The following is a 19,704-nucleotide window of genomic DNA, read 5'->3' as shown; positions in this document are numbered from 1 at the left end:
AAGGAATCCTAAAAATATGGAACTTGCAATTAAAGAAGAAATGCACAAATAAGAGACCGTCCGCAAGCAAATGAATTTTGTAGCGATTAGCGCTATTTTACACTATTATTCTGAGTTTTAGGTTATTATTTTTACAATTCCATTTTCTTGTTCTCGAAAGGCGGTAAGTCTTTACCCGGCCATCAGCTACCATCTACTTAGGGAAACCCGCCGAGTATATTTACTAGCGTGATACCACTTGTATATGCCACATATAATATTGACGGACTAGCTTCTACTAACAACTCTAAGGTCATCAGCAATTCAAATTATGAAGTACATATAACGCATAAAACAAAGTATTCTACATAGTTGCGTTCTTCCTGATAATAATGGGAAAAAAAAATCAAGGTGATGATAAAAATGGAAATAAAGGTCTGAAAAGTAGCAAAAAAATTCAGTCGATAAAGCCAAGGATGATCATGCCTTGCATGATACTTGACTTTGTCTTTTAGAAGATTAATAAAAGTTTAACAAACATTGTACTGTTGTTTTTTTTTTATTTTTCTCTTATTGTAAAATTATAAGTGTTCTCTGTCTTTCTATTCTTCAACATATTACGATATCATGTTGGTTCTTAAAGTTATTTTTTACCAACGACATTCCACTCATCGGTTTCCTTGTTATCAACGCTTAATTTTTGGGTTTCTTTTTCTAATTGAGTAACCTGCTCTTCACTGGCGGTTTCCTTTTCGGTGGATTCTTCTTCTTCATCATCTTCAGTACTCAAGACACCAAAACGAGAAGTTTGTATCTTTGGCTTGTCGTCCACATTGTCCTTCTCGGCAATTTGTTTTCTCAAGTGGGCACTGCCAGATCCACCGCCAGTTTTCTTACCGTATTGAGCACCTCTGGCAGAGCCCCAATCCAAATCAGGACCAGAATCTTCAGCTGGTTTAGGGCCTCTGGCTGGTCTATTTCTAATGTTACCCCAATCCAAATCTTCATCTTTCTTAGCATCGTTATCTGGGAAAAGGCTCTTACCACCTTTCTTGCCGGAATCAGATCTTGGCGTTTGAAATTGAGAACCTCTGGCAGCACCCCAATCTAAGTTTGGTTCTTCTCTTGGTGGTTTACTACCTTTGAATTGAGCACCTCTCATAGCACCCCAATCTAAGTTTGGTTCTTCTCTTGGTGGTCTACTACCTTTGAATTGAGCACCTCTCATAGCTCCCCAATCCAAGTCCGGTTCTTCTCTTGGTGGTCTACTACCCTTGAATTGAGAACCTCTCATAGCTCCCCAATCCAAATCGGCAGCAGGATCACCAGACGATTGGAAACTGGAACCACGAGCTCCACCCCAGTCGAAACCATCTCTTCTTGGTGCTGCGACAGATACGTAGACGGTACGGTCGTTTAATGGAGTACCATTGAATGTTAGAGTTTGTACCAAATCTTCACGTCCTTTCAAAGTAACGAAGGCAATACCCTTCAAACGTGTTGGGTCTTTGATACTTCTTGGCAAGTCTACCTCTTCAACAGCATCTTCCTTATGAAGTCCATCTTCAACCCAAGCTTGAACACCTTCGGGTGTTATGTCCCAAGGAATGTTGTTGATAATAGCCCTGTAAGGTGGACGGTCTGGAACTGGGTACTCAGTACGTTCAAAGCTTCTACCACCACCAAGGGCAGGATCTAGACGGGAACCTCCTCTAAAATTTTGATTTGAACCACCTTTAGCGGCAGCTAATTCCTCCAATGGAATGGTATTGGCCTTGACGTTTTCTACAGGAATGGAAATCTTGCTCAAATCCACATCAGTTTCTTCCCAGGCGGACCCAAACGTATCATCATTTAAAAATGAGTTCAGGTCCATCTTAGTGGCTCTCTTTGGTGGTACCATCTTGGACTCACTGTAATACGATTTTAACTACTACCTTCTTTTCGTGAATGAAAACTCCCCAAAATTGGCTAATTCCAATAAATCACACAGGAATCAAATATAGCTTCACTTGCCTCACAAGCAAGTACAGATGAGTGATGAGGTCGTCTTTTGAACATTTTTTCAGGCATATTTTCTTTTTTCTTGACTTCCTTCCTTCCTACATTTCCATTGAAATTTTTTTCTACAGTGTTACCCGGGTAATATGTTAGCCGGGTAATTATGTCTCCGCGATTATATAAAAGGACTCTCGGCGGCTGTCAATCTTCTTCCCTTTGCCACCTATTCTAGAAAAAGTAGGTAAGAGATTTAGAATTAGGATGGATTCAAGAGGTTTAGTTTGTGGACGTTTGTGTTGTCGTCATGCTGCAGTGATGATTCTCCAACAGAAACTGCCAGTTAATAGATGAGGTTAATGTTCCAACCGCTGTTGTACAATCAGTTATGAGTGAACTATAGAGCTGCTATAAGATAATTTATTGTGATTGTAGTGCTAGATGGGAGCTATCAGGCTGATTTCTCTGGTTTTTACTTTTGGACCTGTATTCGGCGGTTATCACGTGTTACATTGTGTCATATGATTCGTGTCCGGTTACCGGGGTAATTAAGATCGATGTTTCCATCTTTTCCACGTAGGGTATTTCGGAAATTGGGAAGGATGGCGGCGATTACTTTGTAAGAACAAAAAAAACGTAGATACTGAGACAATGAGGACTGGCAGTTTTTTAAGCTTCGCTTTTGCTACTTGCGCAAGCCAAGATGGAAGGTTAATGGAAATTGCCTGGCGGCGCTTTACTTGTTTTTTCATATCGCGCGGAAGCAAAGGGCAGTCAGGTAAACACCACACCCTATAAAAAAAAAAAGCCCTTTCGAAAGGGTTGAATTGCTAAGAGAGCTTGTACACATGATTATCAATGAAAAGGGACTTTCATTCCTTAGCCTAGTTCAGTTCCGCTAACATTACCTTAATTATTGGAATCAATACTAGAGTTGATAAATCAATATTAACTAGGGATAGACCCCCGCTCACACAAAGCATTAAATTCAACTGAATTAAATGGTGACTAACGCGGTGAAATATCTGCTCACCTACGTTGTGCTTCCGCTGCTTGTATGTAATCTCCTGTTACGCATATTTGCAGGCATAACGTTTTGGTTGATAAATCCTTTAAGATTAGAGATATTTCATTTACACATCAGGGGGAAGTGTAATGTTGGTTCGCTTCGATTCTCACCACGGCACAAGAAAATTTTTGTAGAGAATTTGACGATCTTTAAACCTAGTGGGGACAAGCAGAAGAAGCAAGACAGTAGTGAGACTACTTCAACGAAAGGTTTCGAGAAAAAGGAAGATGCAAGGGATAAAAAGTCTCCGAGATTGCTAGAAAAATACTTGCCCATCGCACTTAGAATTTTAAATGGTTTACAGATTGAAATTGCCAATTTGACTGCAGAGCATGTGCAATTGGACGTGGAAGATTTTAGAGCTGTTGTCAAATACCAACATAAGAGTAAGAACTTTACCCTCAATGCAGACGTTCGAGGTGCCAGATGGATTGCTCAATCTATTTGTCAAGATTTTTCACTAAATATATCTACTAAATTGGCGTTGCATAAATTAGGACAGGGAATTCCTTTGGAGAACACTGTGACAGATATAAAAGTTTGTGATGTTTTAGTACCTATGGATTTTATCCAGATGATGAAGGCATCAACGCCGCCTTCTCAAAGTCCATTGAAGGAACAAGTGGTCCAGCAGGAGCATTACAAGGAAAGTACAGATCCTGATTTTGATGCTTCGCTGGACGAAGCTTTACAAGGAATGGGTAAAAAAGTCGACAAAGTTCGTAAAATTATTGAGCTAGTTTCTGAAGTAAATGTAGTGATCGATAAGATTGCCGTCAGGGGTATTTCAATGGCGCCAATTCCTGAACTACGCGAGTTAGATGAAGCTATGACTTATAATATATATGCTTCTAATATTAAATTGGAAATTCGGAAGTTTGAAAGCCATATGCCTGGTTTTAAGTTATTGTTTGCTGATGAAGATACTCCTATAAAAATGGGTTTAACGATTTCAAATTTTGCTATATCACTTGAAATGAAGAAGAAGTGTCACTTCCTAGGTAATCAATCGATTAAAGTATTAGAAACTCCGAGTATATCCTTATTTGGTTCATCAAACTTGATATCTCAGGAATTCGAATTAAGTGAAGAATCAGGTTTGAAAAATGCTCTGCTAAGTCTTCGGTGTAACGTTCTGTCACCAACATTTGACATTGACGTAAATCATTTGTCCTTTTACAAGACTTTCAAAAGGAATATAAGTGTTTTTGCAGGGTCATTACAAGACACCAGTTGCACACCAGCACACCTGACGGCAACTGTTTGGAAGAAGCATCTGATGTTGTTATTTTTCAAGAGGTGTCTTCCTTTAATAGATCTTAAATTCACATTAGAGGATGCAAGATTGTTAATTAGCGATGGAGATGACATGATGATTTATAAATTGACGGCACTTTTACTCAGGTATCACACTGAGCGGTATTTATTACATGAAGCTAAGAAGGTAAGCGGTGTGAATTATGACGGGCGGCTTGCTACAGAAGTTTTGGGAATGAGATTGGAACATTTGAACAAAGCTCAAAATTATGAAAAGAGGATAGCGTCTATTGAGAGCGTTTCGCTGAGAGTTGCTATTGATGTGGTTCCGGAGTTTTTGATGTCCTCTTCGGCAGATTTGAATGCTTTTCATGTTGACGTTTCTGATCTTCCCACCATGATCGCACTAAACAACATCTTTAGGAAACTCGACATTCAGATGCAAGCTGTGGAGCAGCATTATTTTAAGCCACTGTATGAGAAATTCGAAGAAAGATTGCATATCGCCGAAAAGCAAAAGGCGAAGGCTCAAAGTGAAATGGAAGCGCCTGAAATTCTTCCTAGTTCCTTCATTTTCAAAGAATTACCTTCGTTTTTCGACTTCGTCAAAATATCTTTGAGTAATTTTTCTATTTCAGTTGGTTGTAGATCGGTATTCATGCCTCCAGAGGTTTTTTCTAACATTGATGCTCAGAGTCCAGAGGATATGGTTAATGGTCAGTTGAGAAAGTTATGTCATAAGGTGAATGAAGTGGAAATGGTCTTTTTTGGTAATAAGACTCAATTCCGCCAGAAGGACGAAGGAGATAGAATTAGGATGGTCAAATCTTCACCAGATAGCGATTATAAATCGTACAAGGATGATAGTTTGGATAATCTTTCGGGCAGTGATGCAACGGAAGTAGCACATCTATGGAACTTCGATTTGTTGATAGATGGTGTTTCGTTGGTTGTAATTGCGGAATCACCTGAATCTGTAAATGAGTTGACTACAAGGAGAGTGTTTGAACTGTCGGTATTCTCATTGAAAGTTTTCCCAGATTTGGATCCTTACGATAGCGAACTCGGTTCAAAAGTGCTGGTGAGATTTGATACCAAGAGAATTTTCAGCGTTACCTCTTTAATGTTTGGTTTTTTGATAATATCCGGGGTACACACTTTGAAGCAGATTTTTGGTCGTGATATAGCGCACAAAGATAAAGAATCTATGGCGAAGAGTCATTTTATGGCGCTATCTGAGGCCAAGAAAAAGGGTTGTTACAGTAACGTAAAATGGTCAGAGTTGAAGCAATTTTTGGATATTCAGTTTGTCGTCGATAGATTTAGTCAAGTGATGGACCTGCCGAATGGCCTGAAGACAAGGTTAGAATTCTATTCTGTTTTTCTCACTTTAGAAAATATGAACGATATCACGTTTATGGGAGACTACGCTAGATTGTGTGTCGAGTCACCAGCTGTGAAGAAATACTGGGTTCGTCTTGCAACAATATCACAGTTTAAAGTTTTGGCTAGTATCTCCAAGTTTAAAAGCCAGGCAAAGAAAGATTCAGGACGTTTTGCACTATTTGAGCCTTCCATCATTTTAGAAAATGAGTCTTGGCATTTTAATATTCCTCACCAATTCGAAATGTACAGACTATTTGACAACATATCAACCGTAGTGAAGTCGTTCAAACAAATGATTTATTCTTTTAAAACGTGTAAGAGTGATGTCGTTGTTTTCCCGAAGGTTGTCGAGGCACCTGCGCTACCGAAAATCAAACTGTTGTCTCAAAGGATGCATTTTACCATCGATGATGATCCTTTCGAAGCAGAACTAAGTACAATCTTTCAGATTGGTTTGAAGGAACAAAAGATAAGGCTTGCTAAACTAAAAGAATTTGATGAACAAATCCAGGCCGAGTTAGCGGAAAATGCCAAGAATCAGCTACGTGGTAATTATAAGGGGACAAATAACAACAAGGGTACTGACTTATTCCATAGGCTTGTCTCCTTTGGAGGAAAGACTGCCCATAAGAAAATGTTTCACCGAAATTTAATCCCCAAAATTAACGTACCGTTTAATATAGATGATGGTGTAAAGGAGGAGGAAGATGTGGACGATGAACCCATTGTAATGAATGAAGAAGAAGTTATTCTGCAGAGAGCTGCAAATCTTTTCAAGAAGCTGGAAGAAAACTTCTCTACATCATGGATAAATCGCATTAAACAATTTAAGCACACCCAAAGGGAGTCGTTCTACAATAATTTCTCCTACTTGTGGGGTAGCATCGATTATACGAAACTTCCTCCGGATGTGAACCACCGAGTTCTTCCTTTCTCTACTAATCCATTTTTGAGTACTTTGACAATTGAAGAAATCGATATCGATATTTTCCAACCTTCCTTCGGTGTGGACAGAACTGCAGATTTCATCCATGATGTTGGTAAGAAAGTGCCAAGGGATACTGAGTATTCTATCCTAATACCAATGTACTTGGACGCCAAGTTCCAAGAAGTTAGGTGGCATCTAAGAGATTATCCCCTTCCTTTCATTTATATTCCTCGACTTGATAATTCACAAGGTTGTGAAAGAACTTCCATTAAGATACATGGTGATTTTGTGGTTGGAGAAGATATTATTCGGTCTGAAAGCGAATTGAGAACCCTTTTCATTCCCCTCATTCCATCAATTATTATGGAAAATACGGATTGTTACTATTCCCTGCTAATCCCAAGAACAATCACTGCTATGAAAGTCTTCACTGATTTGAAACTCGATTTCAATTCTATGCAAACTACTCAGGTCACTTGGGGTGGTGGTTATCAACCTGCGATTCAGCAAACAATGCAGTGTTTCGATAACTTTTCGAAACCACCATTGGATCCTTCAGGTAAAACGGGGTTCTGGGACAAGTTAAGATACCTATTCCATGCTAAGATTAAAATATCGTGGAAGAACCACGGTAGATTTGAGGTTGGGCTGAAAGGTGGTAAGAGCCCACATAAGATTGGAGCTGATGCTGCGGGTTTCTTACTGGGCTTCCATAAGAACATTGTACTCACTGTAAATGAAGACGGAGACCCTAGAAAGTTTGTATCTTGCTCTGCTGACGAAATTTACTTCAGCATACCCAATTATTTTGCCAAGCCGCTGTTGGTGTGGTCTCGTCCAAGTAGTCAGACCGTTTTTGTACCGATTCACAGCGAACCTACTCTGCAGGATTACGCATTCTTCTATTATTTATGCGATCTCAATACCACTCTAGAAAGGATCAAACAGGTGAAAGCCATGGGATTGCATTACATCGAAAAGACCGGTATTAAATTGACGGGTGGTGTAACACTGAATATTGGAACAATCTTTGAGCGCCTTATTTCAGGAAGTAGGGAAAGGACTTTTGATTCCGTTCCACACTATAAAATTCGGCTAAGTAACCCAATTTATTTGCCTGACAGACGTAATCACGACTCTTACGCGGGTTTCCGGAGTGATTATATTCATCTATCTTTCACTTTGCTATCTGCTTCATCTTCCGCATACAATACACTCCAATTGAGTCCAGCAGGACTCGTTACCTTTTTGAAATGGTGGAAATCGTTTGCAGGGAATTTCCCTGTAAGAAGTGGTCCATTATTTGGTTTGCAGAGTATCAGTCCCAAGTTTGGTGATCATTTGCGTACTATATCATATCGTGCGGACGTTTCCCCTCTATTCGTTAGCTACACTGCACACAGTGTGGACATTTCCCGATTGACTAAGAAGGTGCAATCAGATGTTCGAGAATTCGCAGGTGTTAAAGCTAAAGCTACCAAGTTTGTAATGGACCTTCATCAGAGAAAAGAAGTACTGATTACCTTCCAAGAAGAACTCAACAGAACGAAGCAGATTATGAAGTTGAATTTCGTGGGAGGAGAGGTTTTAGCCGAGAAACTGGATATTCGTACAGTTCAAGGCAAGTTCAAGCCCATGAAAACCCCAGAAGACAAAAATAGTGGTGTATTTGAGGTCTTTGATAATGATATGGCTTGGTATGATGTCACAGATTTCAAAGAAGCTTATGCACTCGGTCTAGAGAACTACATTCCTCATGTGCGCATTAAACCTTTCTTGTATACACCGCATTTTGTCTACCGTAAACGTGCTTCTTACGGTGATAGGTACCAGGTTGATCCAAAGGACCATCATTCTATTCCTCCATTTAGAAATGACGTTTCCCATGATTGTACCTTAGGCCATGCTGAGCACTTGCAATTAGGCATTTTAAAACAGAGAGTTCATACTCTCAAAGATTTGAGAACCAAGAAAGCTCAAGAAAACGGTGATGCTAGTCATAAGGACTTCATGCAGAAACTTGATTTGGAGATTGAAAAAGCCCAAAATTTGTTTGAGGATTTCGAACATATGCAAAACCACAAAGGAGACTCTGCCGATTCGCATGAGTACCATTATGAGCTGCCAAATCTAATGAAGCGATTTCTTTCGGAATCGTATGAACATCGTTATTGTGTCAATTATGCACTGTTGAGGTGGAATGAGGATACGAGGGACGCACTTTTTAAGTTTTTGCATTATATTTCTTTGGCTCATCAATTCTCTCAACTTTCCGCTACCAAATCCTTGCAAATCATTGAAGATGTGGTGAAACAAAAGACTGAATCGGTTTTAACTGAGGAAAATCATCATCATGGATCAAACCCAACTAAAAAACCAACTAAAGATATTGACTGGGATGCTTTGGATGGAAGCAATATCAATTATATGCTTTCAAGTATTTTGGAGAAACACATGTCCGAACTTGAGGTACCTGTCAAACATATTTTGCGCAACAACCACTTTGTTGAATTTCTGAGTCCTCAGATTCAAATGGTTAGTCATGAAGAGCCAGATTCCTGTGTCATGCTTACATCTTCTGGTATGAAAATGGAGGTCGTTTCGTTTGACGGTGATCTAAACGGTGATGAATATAGAAGGAACACCATGTTGAAACGCTATGGTATACACGTTGTTAACTCAAACGTGTTCCATTTCCATAGGAAAGACTTCATGGATCATCCAGCCATGTATTTCGATATTGCCGCTTATGGTCATGTTGAAGGGACTTCGTGGCCACCGTGGGTAGCATTGGAACTATGCTTCGATTCTAACCAAGTTCCGGAGGAAGCAATTATTATTAAAGACCTTTCTTTCATTCTGTGTTACGATAAGCTTTCAGGCCTTTCGAGTTATTATAATATAATGAAGGAAAGATTGCAAAACAAATTGGGCGGCTATTTCCCAAAGGTATCCATTTCATCAGATTCAAAGACTTATGCCTCTGTCTACAGGTTGGTGAAGACTTTATGTCTCTACAGTGAACCAGACAGTGCTGAATTGAGGAAACAGATAGATAAATTGACGATTGGATTTGATTTGGGCAATGTTACAGAGATGAGGAATGCCATCCAAGACTTACATGAAAATTTAAGGATGCTATCTACTGTGGAAAGTGCCTTTTTATTCAAGCGACAAATTCTGGATGATGCAGACAGATTTGACTTCGAAAACGTTCAGAGCGAAAAACTTTATCACCTATTGAAACTCTATATCATGATAGAGGTCTTCATTTCAAATAGCAGAGGATCCGATGATGGTGAAGACACCTTATTTTGGGACTTCCATGTGGGTACCATAGGATTACATCTGCTCATGGAAAGGGTCAAACCGTTCTTAGACGTAAATGTTGAAGGTGTGCATATTGAAAGACTAGAATCATCTAATGGATTCAACAATAACAAAGTTGTTGCGAATGGATTCCATATTAGAGATATGAGAGAAGGTGTCATTTTTCAAAACGTCGTCGGTCCTCTCGATTCGAAACATTTGACAGATGACGAAAAAGCTAAAAGCGCACCGCTTGTTTCTATCGAATGGCAGATGGATGAGCCTGTCGGTGGTATAAAAGTTGCAAAGAGTGTTGATACTAGAATTACTGGACTAAATTTAAATTTAGAAAATGAAATGATTACAAAAGTGGTACAGTGGTTTTTGCCGGATGAGCTAAAGAATTCAGTGCTAGATGACAGTTCTGAAGATAGTGAATCATCAGGTTTAGTATCGGCAATTGCAGATACAGAGGACTACGACATTGGTAGAGAGATTGCTTTAGATGAACATAGTGATTTAAATGAAATGGTCCAAAGATCTTCAGATTTCGTGATCCTTGAGCATCTGAACCTCAATACCTTTAAAGTATGTGTTTCTTTCAGAGGTACAGGTGCTCTGAGGTTAGCCAATGTTACAGATTTTGTCTACAATTTCCCTACGTTAAAACTACAACATCAAACTATGCGTGTCGCTGATCTACTAATCATTTTGAAGAAAGTATTGATTAAAGATTTAGTTAAACATACGGGTAGATTTTTAGGTGCAAAAGTTACTAGGAGACGAGATTCTGGCTCAGTTAGTGGTGAAGGAAATGGTACTACGTCGATAATGGGGCCTATGAAAAGGTTACCATCCTTCTCTAGCAGCACTGGGAGTAAATAAGTTTAACGGTAAAAAAAAAAAAAGAAAAAAAAAAAAAAAAAAAAAAGGAAGTATATATTAAACTTAATTTCCTGTAATTTCTTAATATTATTATTATGTACTATTAATGCTCTGTTTTACTGGGCCCTCTACTTCATTTAATGTATTATTTCGATAATTATCATTTTTATTTATATGCATACATGTCCATCAAATTTCAATCCTGATCCTCGGGAAAAACCGCTCTTACATTGGAAGTGAATATAGAAAGGAATACAGAAACTGGAAAGAGGGAGATAAAAGAAAGGTCGTCGAGGTCTGTAAATCGGTCAATATAGCATTTATTGATGGTATTGAGTAATGCTAGCGATTTGGGTAGGGTCAGACTTGACTCTTGGTTTAGTGCAGGCGGCCTTGAAGTCTCAGAAGAAGCCACTCACAGGGATACGTTAGACAGATCATGGTTTGAATTTGAGAAGACTATCTGCGGTAGAAAGCCACTTAGATGCATACCCACGTTTATGCCGGGTGATTCCAAAGGGCATTGGAATCAGCTTTTACGTATCAAATCAATGACAACTGGCGCTACTGCAACTACCTTTGCTCCACAAAAGGAATTAGAAGAAGTTTTTGGTATTGTTAGAGATCCAGAATCTCTTGAAGATTCTGACATTGACGATTTCTTGAGTAATTCTCAAAAAATTGATTCACATCATAAATTTGATGAAGGGATTACCGAAATTCCCTTACATAGGGAATATTTATTAGTTTCGCCAAACTCTGTGTTTAAAGCTGGAGATTCACGGCAAACTCTATTGGATGGTGGAATTGTGGATTGTCAAGTGTTTAATACATTACCGGGGAAGCTTGGTAGTATCTTATTGATTACTACCCCTGCAGGATATGTTTTGAGCATGCTATTAGATTTGGAAGATAATAAACCCATAATACTTCAATATTGGAAATTGAGGCAAAATAGTGGTGATTGGTATATTGTTAAACATCAATCTGATGAACAATTTGTGGTTATTAATAAGGAAAAAGGCATTTGCAAATTCTTTGAATTTAGGGATCCTTTGCATTTCACACTGGTAAACAATTTATCAATTGATAACACTAAATTTTTATCTTGTTCATTTTTCCTCAATACGAGTAAGTCACATTATTTGTTCTTTGTTCCATCAATTAGATACCACCGCATGGTTTTATTCTGCATTGAATGGGATTCCAATCGTCCCAAAATGAAGGAGGTCCACCAGCTCACTTATCTCAATGGTTATGAAGTCAATTACTGTGTACCTGTAGGCTATAATGTATGTTTGGTATCTGGTGGTTGTCAACACTACTTGGTATCGGCTCATCAAATTATGTCAGGAGAAACAAGTTTTCAACATTTTGAATCAAACTTCTTAGAGGGGCTCTGTTCGTATTTTGATGCCCCCATATTGTTGGAAAAGATTAAGAACTGCCATGAAGATTTATTTGACCAATTCAAGAAGTGTACGGTACTGGCTACTTTTTCCGGAAACATTGGAATTTGCCTTTGGGATGAAGATGGTGAAGTAGCTTTCTATTCATTGACAAGATTTAAAGGTTTGAAAGATATATGCCCTGTCGATTATCAAGAAACCGAAAATAATGAATACGAAATTGTTGTTATAAGTTTTGGACGAACTTTACGACTTACTCTAGATGTTAAATGCATTCAACAATTGAGTAGTGATACAACTATTTCACCATTGAATGGAGTTCTTCTCAAACATACCATGGATAGTTCTACAGAGGAGAATTCAAAACTCATGGTGTTTTCCCCACCTAAAAACAACAGTAGAATTCCAGCAGAACTCTGGTTGACCTCCAGTATGGCAATTTCTCATCTTCAAACTTTTGCACCAGTTAAAAAATTGCATGGGCTTTGTAAGCTGCGACAATTCCAAGTCTTTAACAATTTAAAGGTTTTTAATTGTTCGAACTTCAATGATAACTTAAGGGAAACTCTTTTACAAGGTTTGGAGATCGGGAATAATTCTGAAGTTTATTTAATCATTGCTTCAGATCTTATTTCGATGTCAAAAGCATTTTTGTTGAATGTAACATCTTCTGGATCGAATGCAATGGAATTGGATGATCTATTGCAAAGTGTCGCTGGCGACAATGTTGAAATTTTTTTTTCACCTGGAGATAATATGGTTCAGATTACCAGAGATACAGTTTATGTCGATTCATTGGGTTCCTCAGAAGACGAGAAAATTGAAAAATATTCTCCTGGTTGGAAAATTGATGGGGCCGCTTACTGTGGCACCAGAGTGATTCTTTGGAATATTGATCAATTAAAAATTTCCTATATTAACAATATCGATGAATTGAGCGAAACAACCACATTTATTCAAAGCGGTTTTTTCAAAGAGATATTACGAGGCACCAAGGAAGACTATGAAGAAAATCTGAATCGAGAACCGGAGAAATATAAAGATGGTCTTTGCCCTTTCTTCTTTAGCTTTGATATTACACAAGTGGATGATGGGACTGTTTTCGTTTATCTGGCCCATTCCCGTGGTATGGTCAAATACTCGTGGGAAGATTTGTTTCTCAGTAGCGATAGGAACGATACTAGAAGCTTATTGACTTGCGCACCGAATGTCGCATTTTTGGCATTGAAAGAACATGTATATGCTAAAAGTTGTGACGGTCACATAATCGGGGCGGACCATATAAATTCTTCATTTCGCAATATCAATGTGGCGTATAACGATAGAGATTTTCAAATTAGACCCTTTGATGATAATGCTGTTATTATCTTTTCCCCTCAAGAAATCACCATAGTTTCAATGTCATCATCTTCGGAAAATGAAGGAGATGATAAATTTTATGAATTGAAGTTACCATTTCAGAGTAAAGCTAATCCCATATTGGATGTTTCTGTTGATGCAAAGAGCAAAAGGGTTTTTGTACTTTATGCTGATGGGTTAGAAGTATTTGAGTTATTCTATTCCACGTGGAACAGTTCAAATTACTTATTAAGATCTACTAAAACTTTGAAAAGGATTTTCTTCATAGAAAAGATAAATCGTATGCTTGTGGTGAATTTGCGTGCGAGAGAATGGGACTGTATCAAACTGGTTGACGGTAAAAGCCTTTCACTTGATGCTACGGCGCTTAAAACCCCTAAGAATTCAAAACTCGTCGATGTTATAGAAATACCTAGCAACAAAGAGGATAAAAATGTACATCTATTGCTGCATTTTGGTAATCTACTCAAGCTGGTTCGTCTGGTACCCCAGAAGGGTAGGATAATTGTAAAAGTGGTTACCCAACGTGAATTTGATGCAGAACTGTTTCACCGCATTGAAACTGTAGAGGATGGTAAGTTCATAGTGTATGTCGCATCATCAGTTTCTGTTTTGGGCCAGAAACCTTACAGTCAATTCATGTTAATGAGAATTAGCGAATTGGACCAATTGGAAGAAATCAGTAAACTTGAATTTCCAGATGAACTTCACCTGCGAGACTTTAAACTATGTGGTAAGGATGTTGCTGTTGTCAGCGAGGGTTATGATAGATTATTTTTGTTCAAGGATTTCTTTAGATTAGCAGCACTAAAGAGACCAATGGCGATCGCCATAAAGATGCCAGCCGCCTCGAAGATCGAGAAAATATGTCCCATTGGAACGGACTCGTTTGTAGTAGCGGTGAGCTGTGAAGGAAGATCAGATCATTTATCAGAATTGTTATTTTGCAACAGGGATGATATTTGTTTAAACCGCGAAAGCGATTCAGATTCCTCTAAAGGTGATGTCCTTTATGATGCGGCTGTTGTGGATGATATTCAAAGAAGAGAGGAAGGCGATTTTTATCGAATTGAACTCGATGAGGACGAGGAAGATGAAGATGACGAAGATGAAGACGATGACAACGGAGGTCCCATTGGATTAAGGCTTGCTAGAAGAGGTGATAATTGGGATGGTAATTATCGTGATTTTTTGGATCGTATCATTAATGGGCCAAGATTTGCATCAAACGAAGATTGGGAATTTGATGATGTTGACATGGAATACGAAGCTGGTGAACATGAAGAGAACGATCGAGAATCTGACAGTGATGAGGATATGTTAGATACCGATGACATGGATGAAATGGATGAAACCGATGCATTTGGTAGAAGAAGTGATTATAATTTTCCCTTCAACACTGACTCCACTCAGGCAACTGGATCCGAAGCGTTGGGTTGTCTATTTAACACATCTGACCTGGCGGAATCCATTTCATCATCAAGATTTCGCAAGCCATATCAGGTGATTAATTTGGATAAATCAATCAAGGATATTAGATACAGTTCCGAGGAGAAAAAGCTCTTCGTATTAACAATGGATGGATCTGTCCTCATTTTCCGTGGATTTTACCAAAATTTACAAAAGGATCATGAGAAAATAGGTGATGGTGTCGTTAACATTTTAAAGAAACCGATTGCAGGGCATGTTGCACCAAAGATAACAGAATCCGGAATCTGTACCATAGATAGTGAAGGCCGTGTTAAAGAGTGGCCGTGGTTGTAGGTACGTAGAAAAGAATTACAGAATTGCATATTTGTCTTGTTATGCTCCAGAGGGAGAATACTTCGCTTTTCAGCTAAGCGGACCAGAACGACAGAAAGAGGAACTAAACGTTAAATATAAACAAAGAGCTAAGTGATAAGAGTAAAGAACTGAAAACTCGCAGAACTGACATGCTCGAGTAGCATTGGATTGCAGAACCTGCCGACTCACTGTTCTTAAAGCATTGACTGCTCTACATCCTAAAAATCACGTGACAATGCATACCTGAATCGGCCTACCCTCCCATTCTTCCCTCCGATTGTTTCAGTATACATTTTCCCACATTTTCTTCCACATGTATAGATCTACCCAATTTGAAGATCAAAAGCTTTATTTAGAACAAAAATTCCATGCAAGATTGATTAGCAAGCAAGTTCAAGAGGAAACAGAAAAAATCCAATTGCAGCTCTAGTACACGCAATTGAGCCCTGGAAATTCGCACATATGTTAAAATTAGTACGTAGATCTCGATAAAATTACTCTTGTGGCCGTTTGAACCAAATTAATACCGTTTCTGACAGTATTTTAATCTTGTTTTTAACTCTTGGAAATTTTTTTTTCCCTCTTGTTTCAGCAAAATTTTTCAAGGATTCATCGCTTACAACGTTGCCCGAATCGACTCGACTCAGCACTCACAAAAACAAAGGACAACCAAACGTCAAACTGTTACAACTACAACAAACGGTTTAAAACTGTGACCAATATAAAGAAAAGGATTTAGAAATCCTATTCCCTTTAGCAAATAAAATAGACTGTGTGTGGTGAGAAGTTAAGAAAAAATCGGAAGTTTTTCAGACACTGAGGGAAGAAAAATAAAAGAATAAACTCATACGCATTTCGCATTACAAAATTCAAAACTCTATATCAATGTCTCAACAGGTTGGTAATAGTATTAGAAGGAAGCTAGTTATCGTTGGTGATGGTGCTTGTGGTAAGACCTGTCTTTTGATCGTTTTCTCCAAGGGTCAATTCCCTGAGGTCTACGTGCCTACAGTTTTTGAAAACTACGTTGCTGATGTGGAGGTCGATGGACGTCGCGTCGAACTGGCTCTATGGGATACTGCAGGCCAAGAAGATTACGATCGTTTAAGACCCCTATCTTATCCAGATTCCAACGTTGTTTTGATCTGTTTCTCAATCGATTTGCCAGATTCCTTAGAAAACGTCCAAGAGAAATGGATTGCAGAGGTCCTACATTTCTGCCAAGGTGTGCCAATTATCCTTGTTGGTTGCAAAGTCGATTTAAGAAACGACCCACAAACCATGGAGGCTCTAAGAGCTGAAGGCCAACAACCAGTCTCCTCAGCAGAGGGTCAAAGCGTGGCGGATCAAATCGGTGCAACCGGATATTACGAATGTTCTGCCAAGACAGGTTACGGTGTCAGAGAGGTTTTTGAAGCTGCTACCAGAGCAAGTTTGATGGGCAGAAGTAAACAAAATGGTAAGCAAAAGAAGGAAAAAGCTCCACAAGAAAAGAAGAAGAAGAGAAAGTGTGTCTTGTTGTAAGGATAGATTGATTTAAGAAAGAACGAAAGAAAGAAAAAAAAAATAATATTGTTATTATTATTATTATTATTATTATTGTTTTAACGCAAGGTACTATTAGCAGTAATAGCAGCAAGAGTAATAGTAGTAGTGGTAGTAGTACTGGTGATAATAATTGTAGTAGTTATTGTAGTGGAAGCCCGTAATTTTTTGGTATAATAAGAAAATATTGAATTCGATTAAAGCTAGATCAAATTATGTAGAGTGTAGTGTAGTGGTCTTGCTCGAGTCTTGGCTGAGTCTTAGTATCTTGTGATCCAGGTCTCGTGCCTAACATCCTTGACCCAGGGCGTCCAGACGTCCGGATCGCTCGATGTGATTGCGCTTCCCTTTGTAGCATGTTTGGTATACAAAGAGGCTGAAATGTGAAATGATAACGCTTTAATTTTGGACCGCGTCCTTGTTACTACTAACACAACAGATAGAACTAAGCAACCTTTGACATTGTTTACAAAAGCCAATTCATCTCAATAGAAATATGAGTATGAGCAATCTACCAGGAGCAGCAGGTACACAAAGTGTACGTCGTAAGTTGGTTATTGTCGGTGACGGTGCTTGTGGTAAAACAAGTCTTCTAATCGTTTTTGCTAAGGGTAAATTTCCTGAAGTTTATGTACCAACAGTGTTCGATAATTATGTGGCAGATGTCGAAGTTGACGGTAGACATGTGGAATTGGCACTTTGGGATACTGCAGGCCAAGAAGATTACGACCGACTGAGACCACTTTCGTATCCTGATTCCAATGTGGTTTTAGTTTGTTACTCTGTTGATTTGCCCGATTCACTTGATAATGTCATGGAGAAATGGGTTAGTGAAGTGTTACACTTCTGTCAAGGTGTACCATTTGTCTTGGTCGGTTGTAAGGCAGATTTGAGGGATGATCCAAGAATTGTCGAAAGTTTGAGAGAAGCTGGTCAGGAACCAGTCTCTCATGCAACGGGTCAAAATGCTGCTGAAACCATGGGTGCCGTGAGCTTCTGTGAGTGTAGTGCAAAGACCGGTATGGGGGTTAGAGAAGTGTTCGAAGCTGCTACTAGGGCAAGTTTAATGGGTAAGCAAAATAATAAGAAGTCGAAGAAGGAACAGAAACAGATGGCTAAGAAGGAACAGAAGAAGAAGAAGAAATGTGTAATCTTATGATTAAATGATATTTACAGAATTCTATTTCTTTGTAAAGAGAAACAAACAAAAAACAAAACAAACATAAACCTATTTTACCAGATACCTTTCTTGACGCCAGGCAAATCACCTTGCTTGGCCTTTTCACGGAATTGGGTTCTGCAGAGTCTAAAATCGCTGAAGACTGCTCTTGCGTTACCGGTTTCGAAACAACGGTTTTTGATCTGAGTCTGTCTCATGTAGTTGGGTGCGGCCGAGAGTCTTAGCTGTGCTTCCAGTCTTGCCTTTGCTGGTAACGTCGTATTACGAGCAATGTATTTGAGTGCTCTTTGTGTAACTTCATTCTCCGCAAACTGTTGACGCTTGAAATTGTCTCTGATTACACGAGCATTGACGAATCCTGGCGGAAGTTTGGTCTTGATTGGAAAACGGAAGTTACCCATCCTGATACTAGAGTGCTATTTCCTTTTGGGCTGAATATATTCTCTTTAATACTTGGTCAGTAGTACTTTAATACTGCGTCCAAGTTTTTGATACCGATGGGCTTAAGAAAACCACCAGCGGTCACGTGGAAACTCGATAAGAATGGATAGAATATGGATTATGGACCCCCATCTAGTGCTGTTCTGCCCTTCATACCAATTTTATCGAGATCCTGGACGTCCAAAATGTCTACCTGCCAAGTATCAGCTCATGCCCATAGCTCTTTATCAATTCATCAACGATTAATTACAGACGACACAAAAAATAAATATAATACTACAAAGTTTAAGTCCGAGAAGCGTTCAAGTACTGAGCAAATCTACTCGTTTCATGTAGGCCGCACTCAGTCTTTGTCTTGCCCTTCCAACGTCCCGCACGCTCATCCTCACCTTCTTTAACCGGTTGCGTAGAGTGATAATCACCAATTGATTTGTAACCGAGGTCAAGTAATTCGTTATATGGAACGTTGTTCTCCCTGATGTAGTTATTCACTTGGTTAAAATCCCATAGGGCTAGCGGGTTGATCTTAACGATCCCATTTAAGGCATCTAGTTCAATAAATTGTAATTGTGATCTCGAGGTTCCTTGAGTCTTACGACGTCCAGTCAAAACCGCAGCACATTTTAGTTCTTTATAGGCTCTGTGAGCAGGCTCCACTTTGACCAAGAAATCGTATTTTTCCTCATCTAGATCCCAAAGGAAATCACCATGCATTTGGGCAAATTCCACCTCTGTATTACAACCTTGTGGTTTGAAAATGTGAACCTTTTGACCAGAAGGTGCATAGTAGCGGTCTTCCACCTTCTTTAAGAGGTCTAGAGTTTGTGGGAACTGATGTAGAGTGTCGATAAAGATTAATGGAACCATCTTAGAATCTGTCAATTTGTCCAACATATCGACGGTGGCCAGGCCAGTTAATCCAAACGCTGTGGTTTGACACAGATGTGGAAAGGTCAATAGAGCCCATTGTAGTACCTGCTGTGGGCTCTGCAGACTGGATAGACCTTGGTTCCAATGATCCAGTTGCTCTTGGGTCACAACCGTACCGTCGTTTAGGTGGTAACTCATCGATTCAACCATACTGTGATTTCTTAGCCTTGGGAGAGATGGTGAAAAGCTAATCAAACTCTAATGAGGTCCGTTGGCATGATGTGTCGATTAAGTTCAACATGGG

The 19,704-nt window shown here is 39.0% G+C and overlaps 7 protein-coding genes across 7 annotated transcripts; 4 read left to right on the top strand and 3 right to left on the bottom strand.

Annotated features, from left to right (window-relative positions):
- Positions 1 to 622: 622 nt before the first annotated feature.
- On the bottom strand, positions 623 to 1,882 carry TIF3 (Tif3p; the record flags this gene model as incomplete). Its single annotated transcript, XM_002496454.1, has 1 exon — positions 623 to 1,882. The coding sequence occupies one exon, from the start codon at positions 1,880 to 1,882 to the stop codon at positions 623 to 625; it is 1,260 nt and encodes a 419-aa protein (XP_002496499.1).
- Positions 1,883 to 2,978: 1,096 nt separating this feature from the next.
- FMP27 (Fmp27p) lies at positions 2,979 to 10,811 on the top strand (the record flags this gene model as incomplete). Its single annotated transcript, XM_002496453.1, has 1 exon — positions 2,979 to 10,811. One exon carries the CDS (start codon positions 2,979 to 2,981, stop codon positions 10,809 to 10,811), a length of 7,833 nt encoding a protein of 2,610 aa, XP_002496498.1.
- A 326-nt stretch (positions 10,812 to 11,137) lies between these two features.
- On the top strand, positions 11,138 to 15,343 carry MMS1 (Mms1p; the record flags this gene model as incomplete). The annotated part of the gene is made up of 1 exon (XM_002496452.1): positions 11,138 to 15,343. One exon carries the CDS (start codon positions 11,138 to 11,140, stop codon positions 15,341 to 15,343), a length of 4,206 nt encoding a protein of 1,401 aa, XP_002496497.1.
- Positions 15,344 to 16,249: 906 nt separating this feature from the next.
- On the top strand, positions 16,250 to 16,888 carry ZYRO0D01474g (Rho family protein; the record flags this gene model as incomplete). The annotated part of the gene is made up of 1 exon (XM_002496451.1): positions 16,250 to 16,888. The coding sequence occupies one exon, from the start codon at positions 16,250 to 16,252 to the stop codon at positions 16,886 to 16,888; it is 639 nt and encodes a 212-aa protein (XP_002496496.1).
- Positions 16,889 to 17,405: 517 nt separating this feature from the next.
- Positions 17,406 to 18,068, top strand: RHO1 (Rho family GTPase RHO1; the record flags this gene model as incomplete). Its single annotated transcript, XM_002496450.1, has 1 exon — positions 17,406 to 18,068. One exon carries the CDS (start codon positions 17,406 to 17,408, stop codon positions 18,066 to 18,068), a length of 663 nt encoding a protein of 220 aa, XP_002496495.1.
- Positions 18,069 to 18,142: 74 nt separating this feature from the next.
- Positions 18,143 to 18,490, bottom strand: MRP2 (mitochondrial 37S ribosomal protein uS14m; the record flags this gene model as incomplete). Its single annotated transcript, XM_002496449.1, has 1 exon — positions 18,143 to 18,490. The coding sequence occupies one exon, from the start codon at positions 18,488 to 18,490 to the stop codon at positions 18,143 to 18,145; it is 348 nt and encodes a 115-aa protein (XP_002496494.1).
- Positions 18,491 to 18,815: 325 nt separating this feature from the next.
- MET16 (phosphoadenylyl-sulfate reductase (thioredoxin)) lies at positions 18,816 to 19,610 on the bottom strand (the record flags this gene model as incomplete). Its single annotated transcript, XM_002496448.1, has 1 exon — positions 18,816 to 19,610. One exon carries the CDS (start codon positions 19,608 to 19,610, stop codon positions 18,816 to 18,818), a length of 795 nt encoding a protein of 264 aa, XP_002496493.1.
- Positions 19,611 to 19,704: the final 94 nt, after the last annotated feature.

Source organism: Zygosaccharomyces rouxii, assembly GCF_000026365.1.
Source record: "Zygosaccharomyces rouxii strain CBS732 chromosome D complete sequence".
In the NCBI taxonomy this organism is placed as follows: domain Eukaryota; kingdom Fungi; phylum Ascomycota; class Saccharomycetes; order Saccharomycetales; family Saccharomycetaceae; genus Zygosaccharomyces; species Zygosaccharomyces rouxii.
Note: the sequence above shows the minus strand (reverse complement) of the source record. Positions and strands in the feature narration are given on the sequence as shown.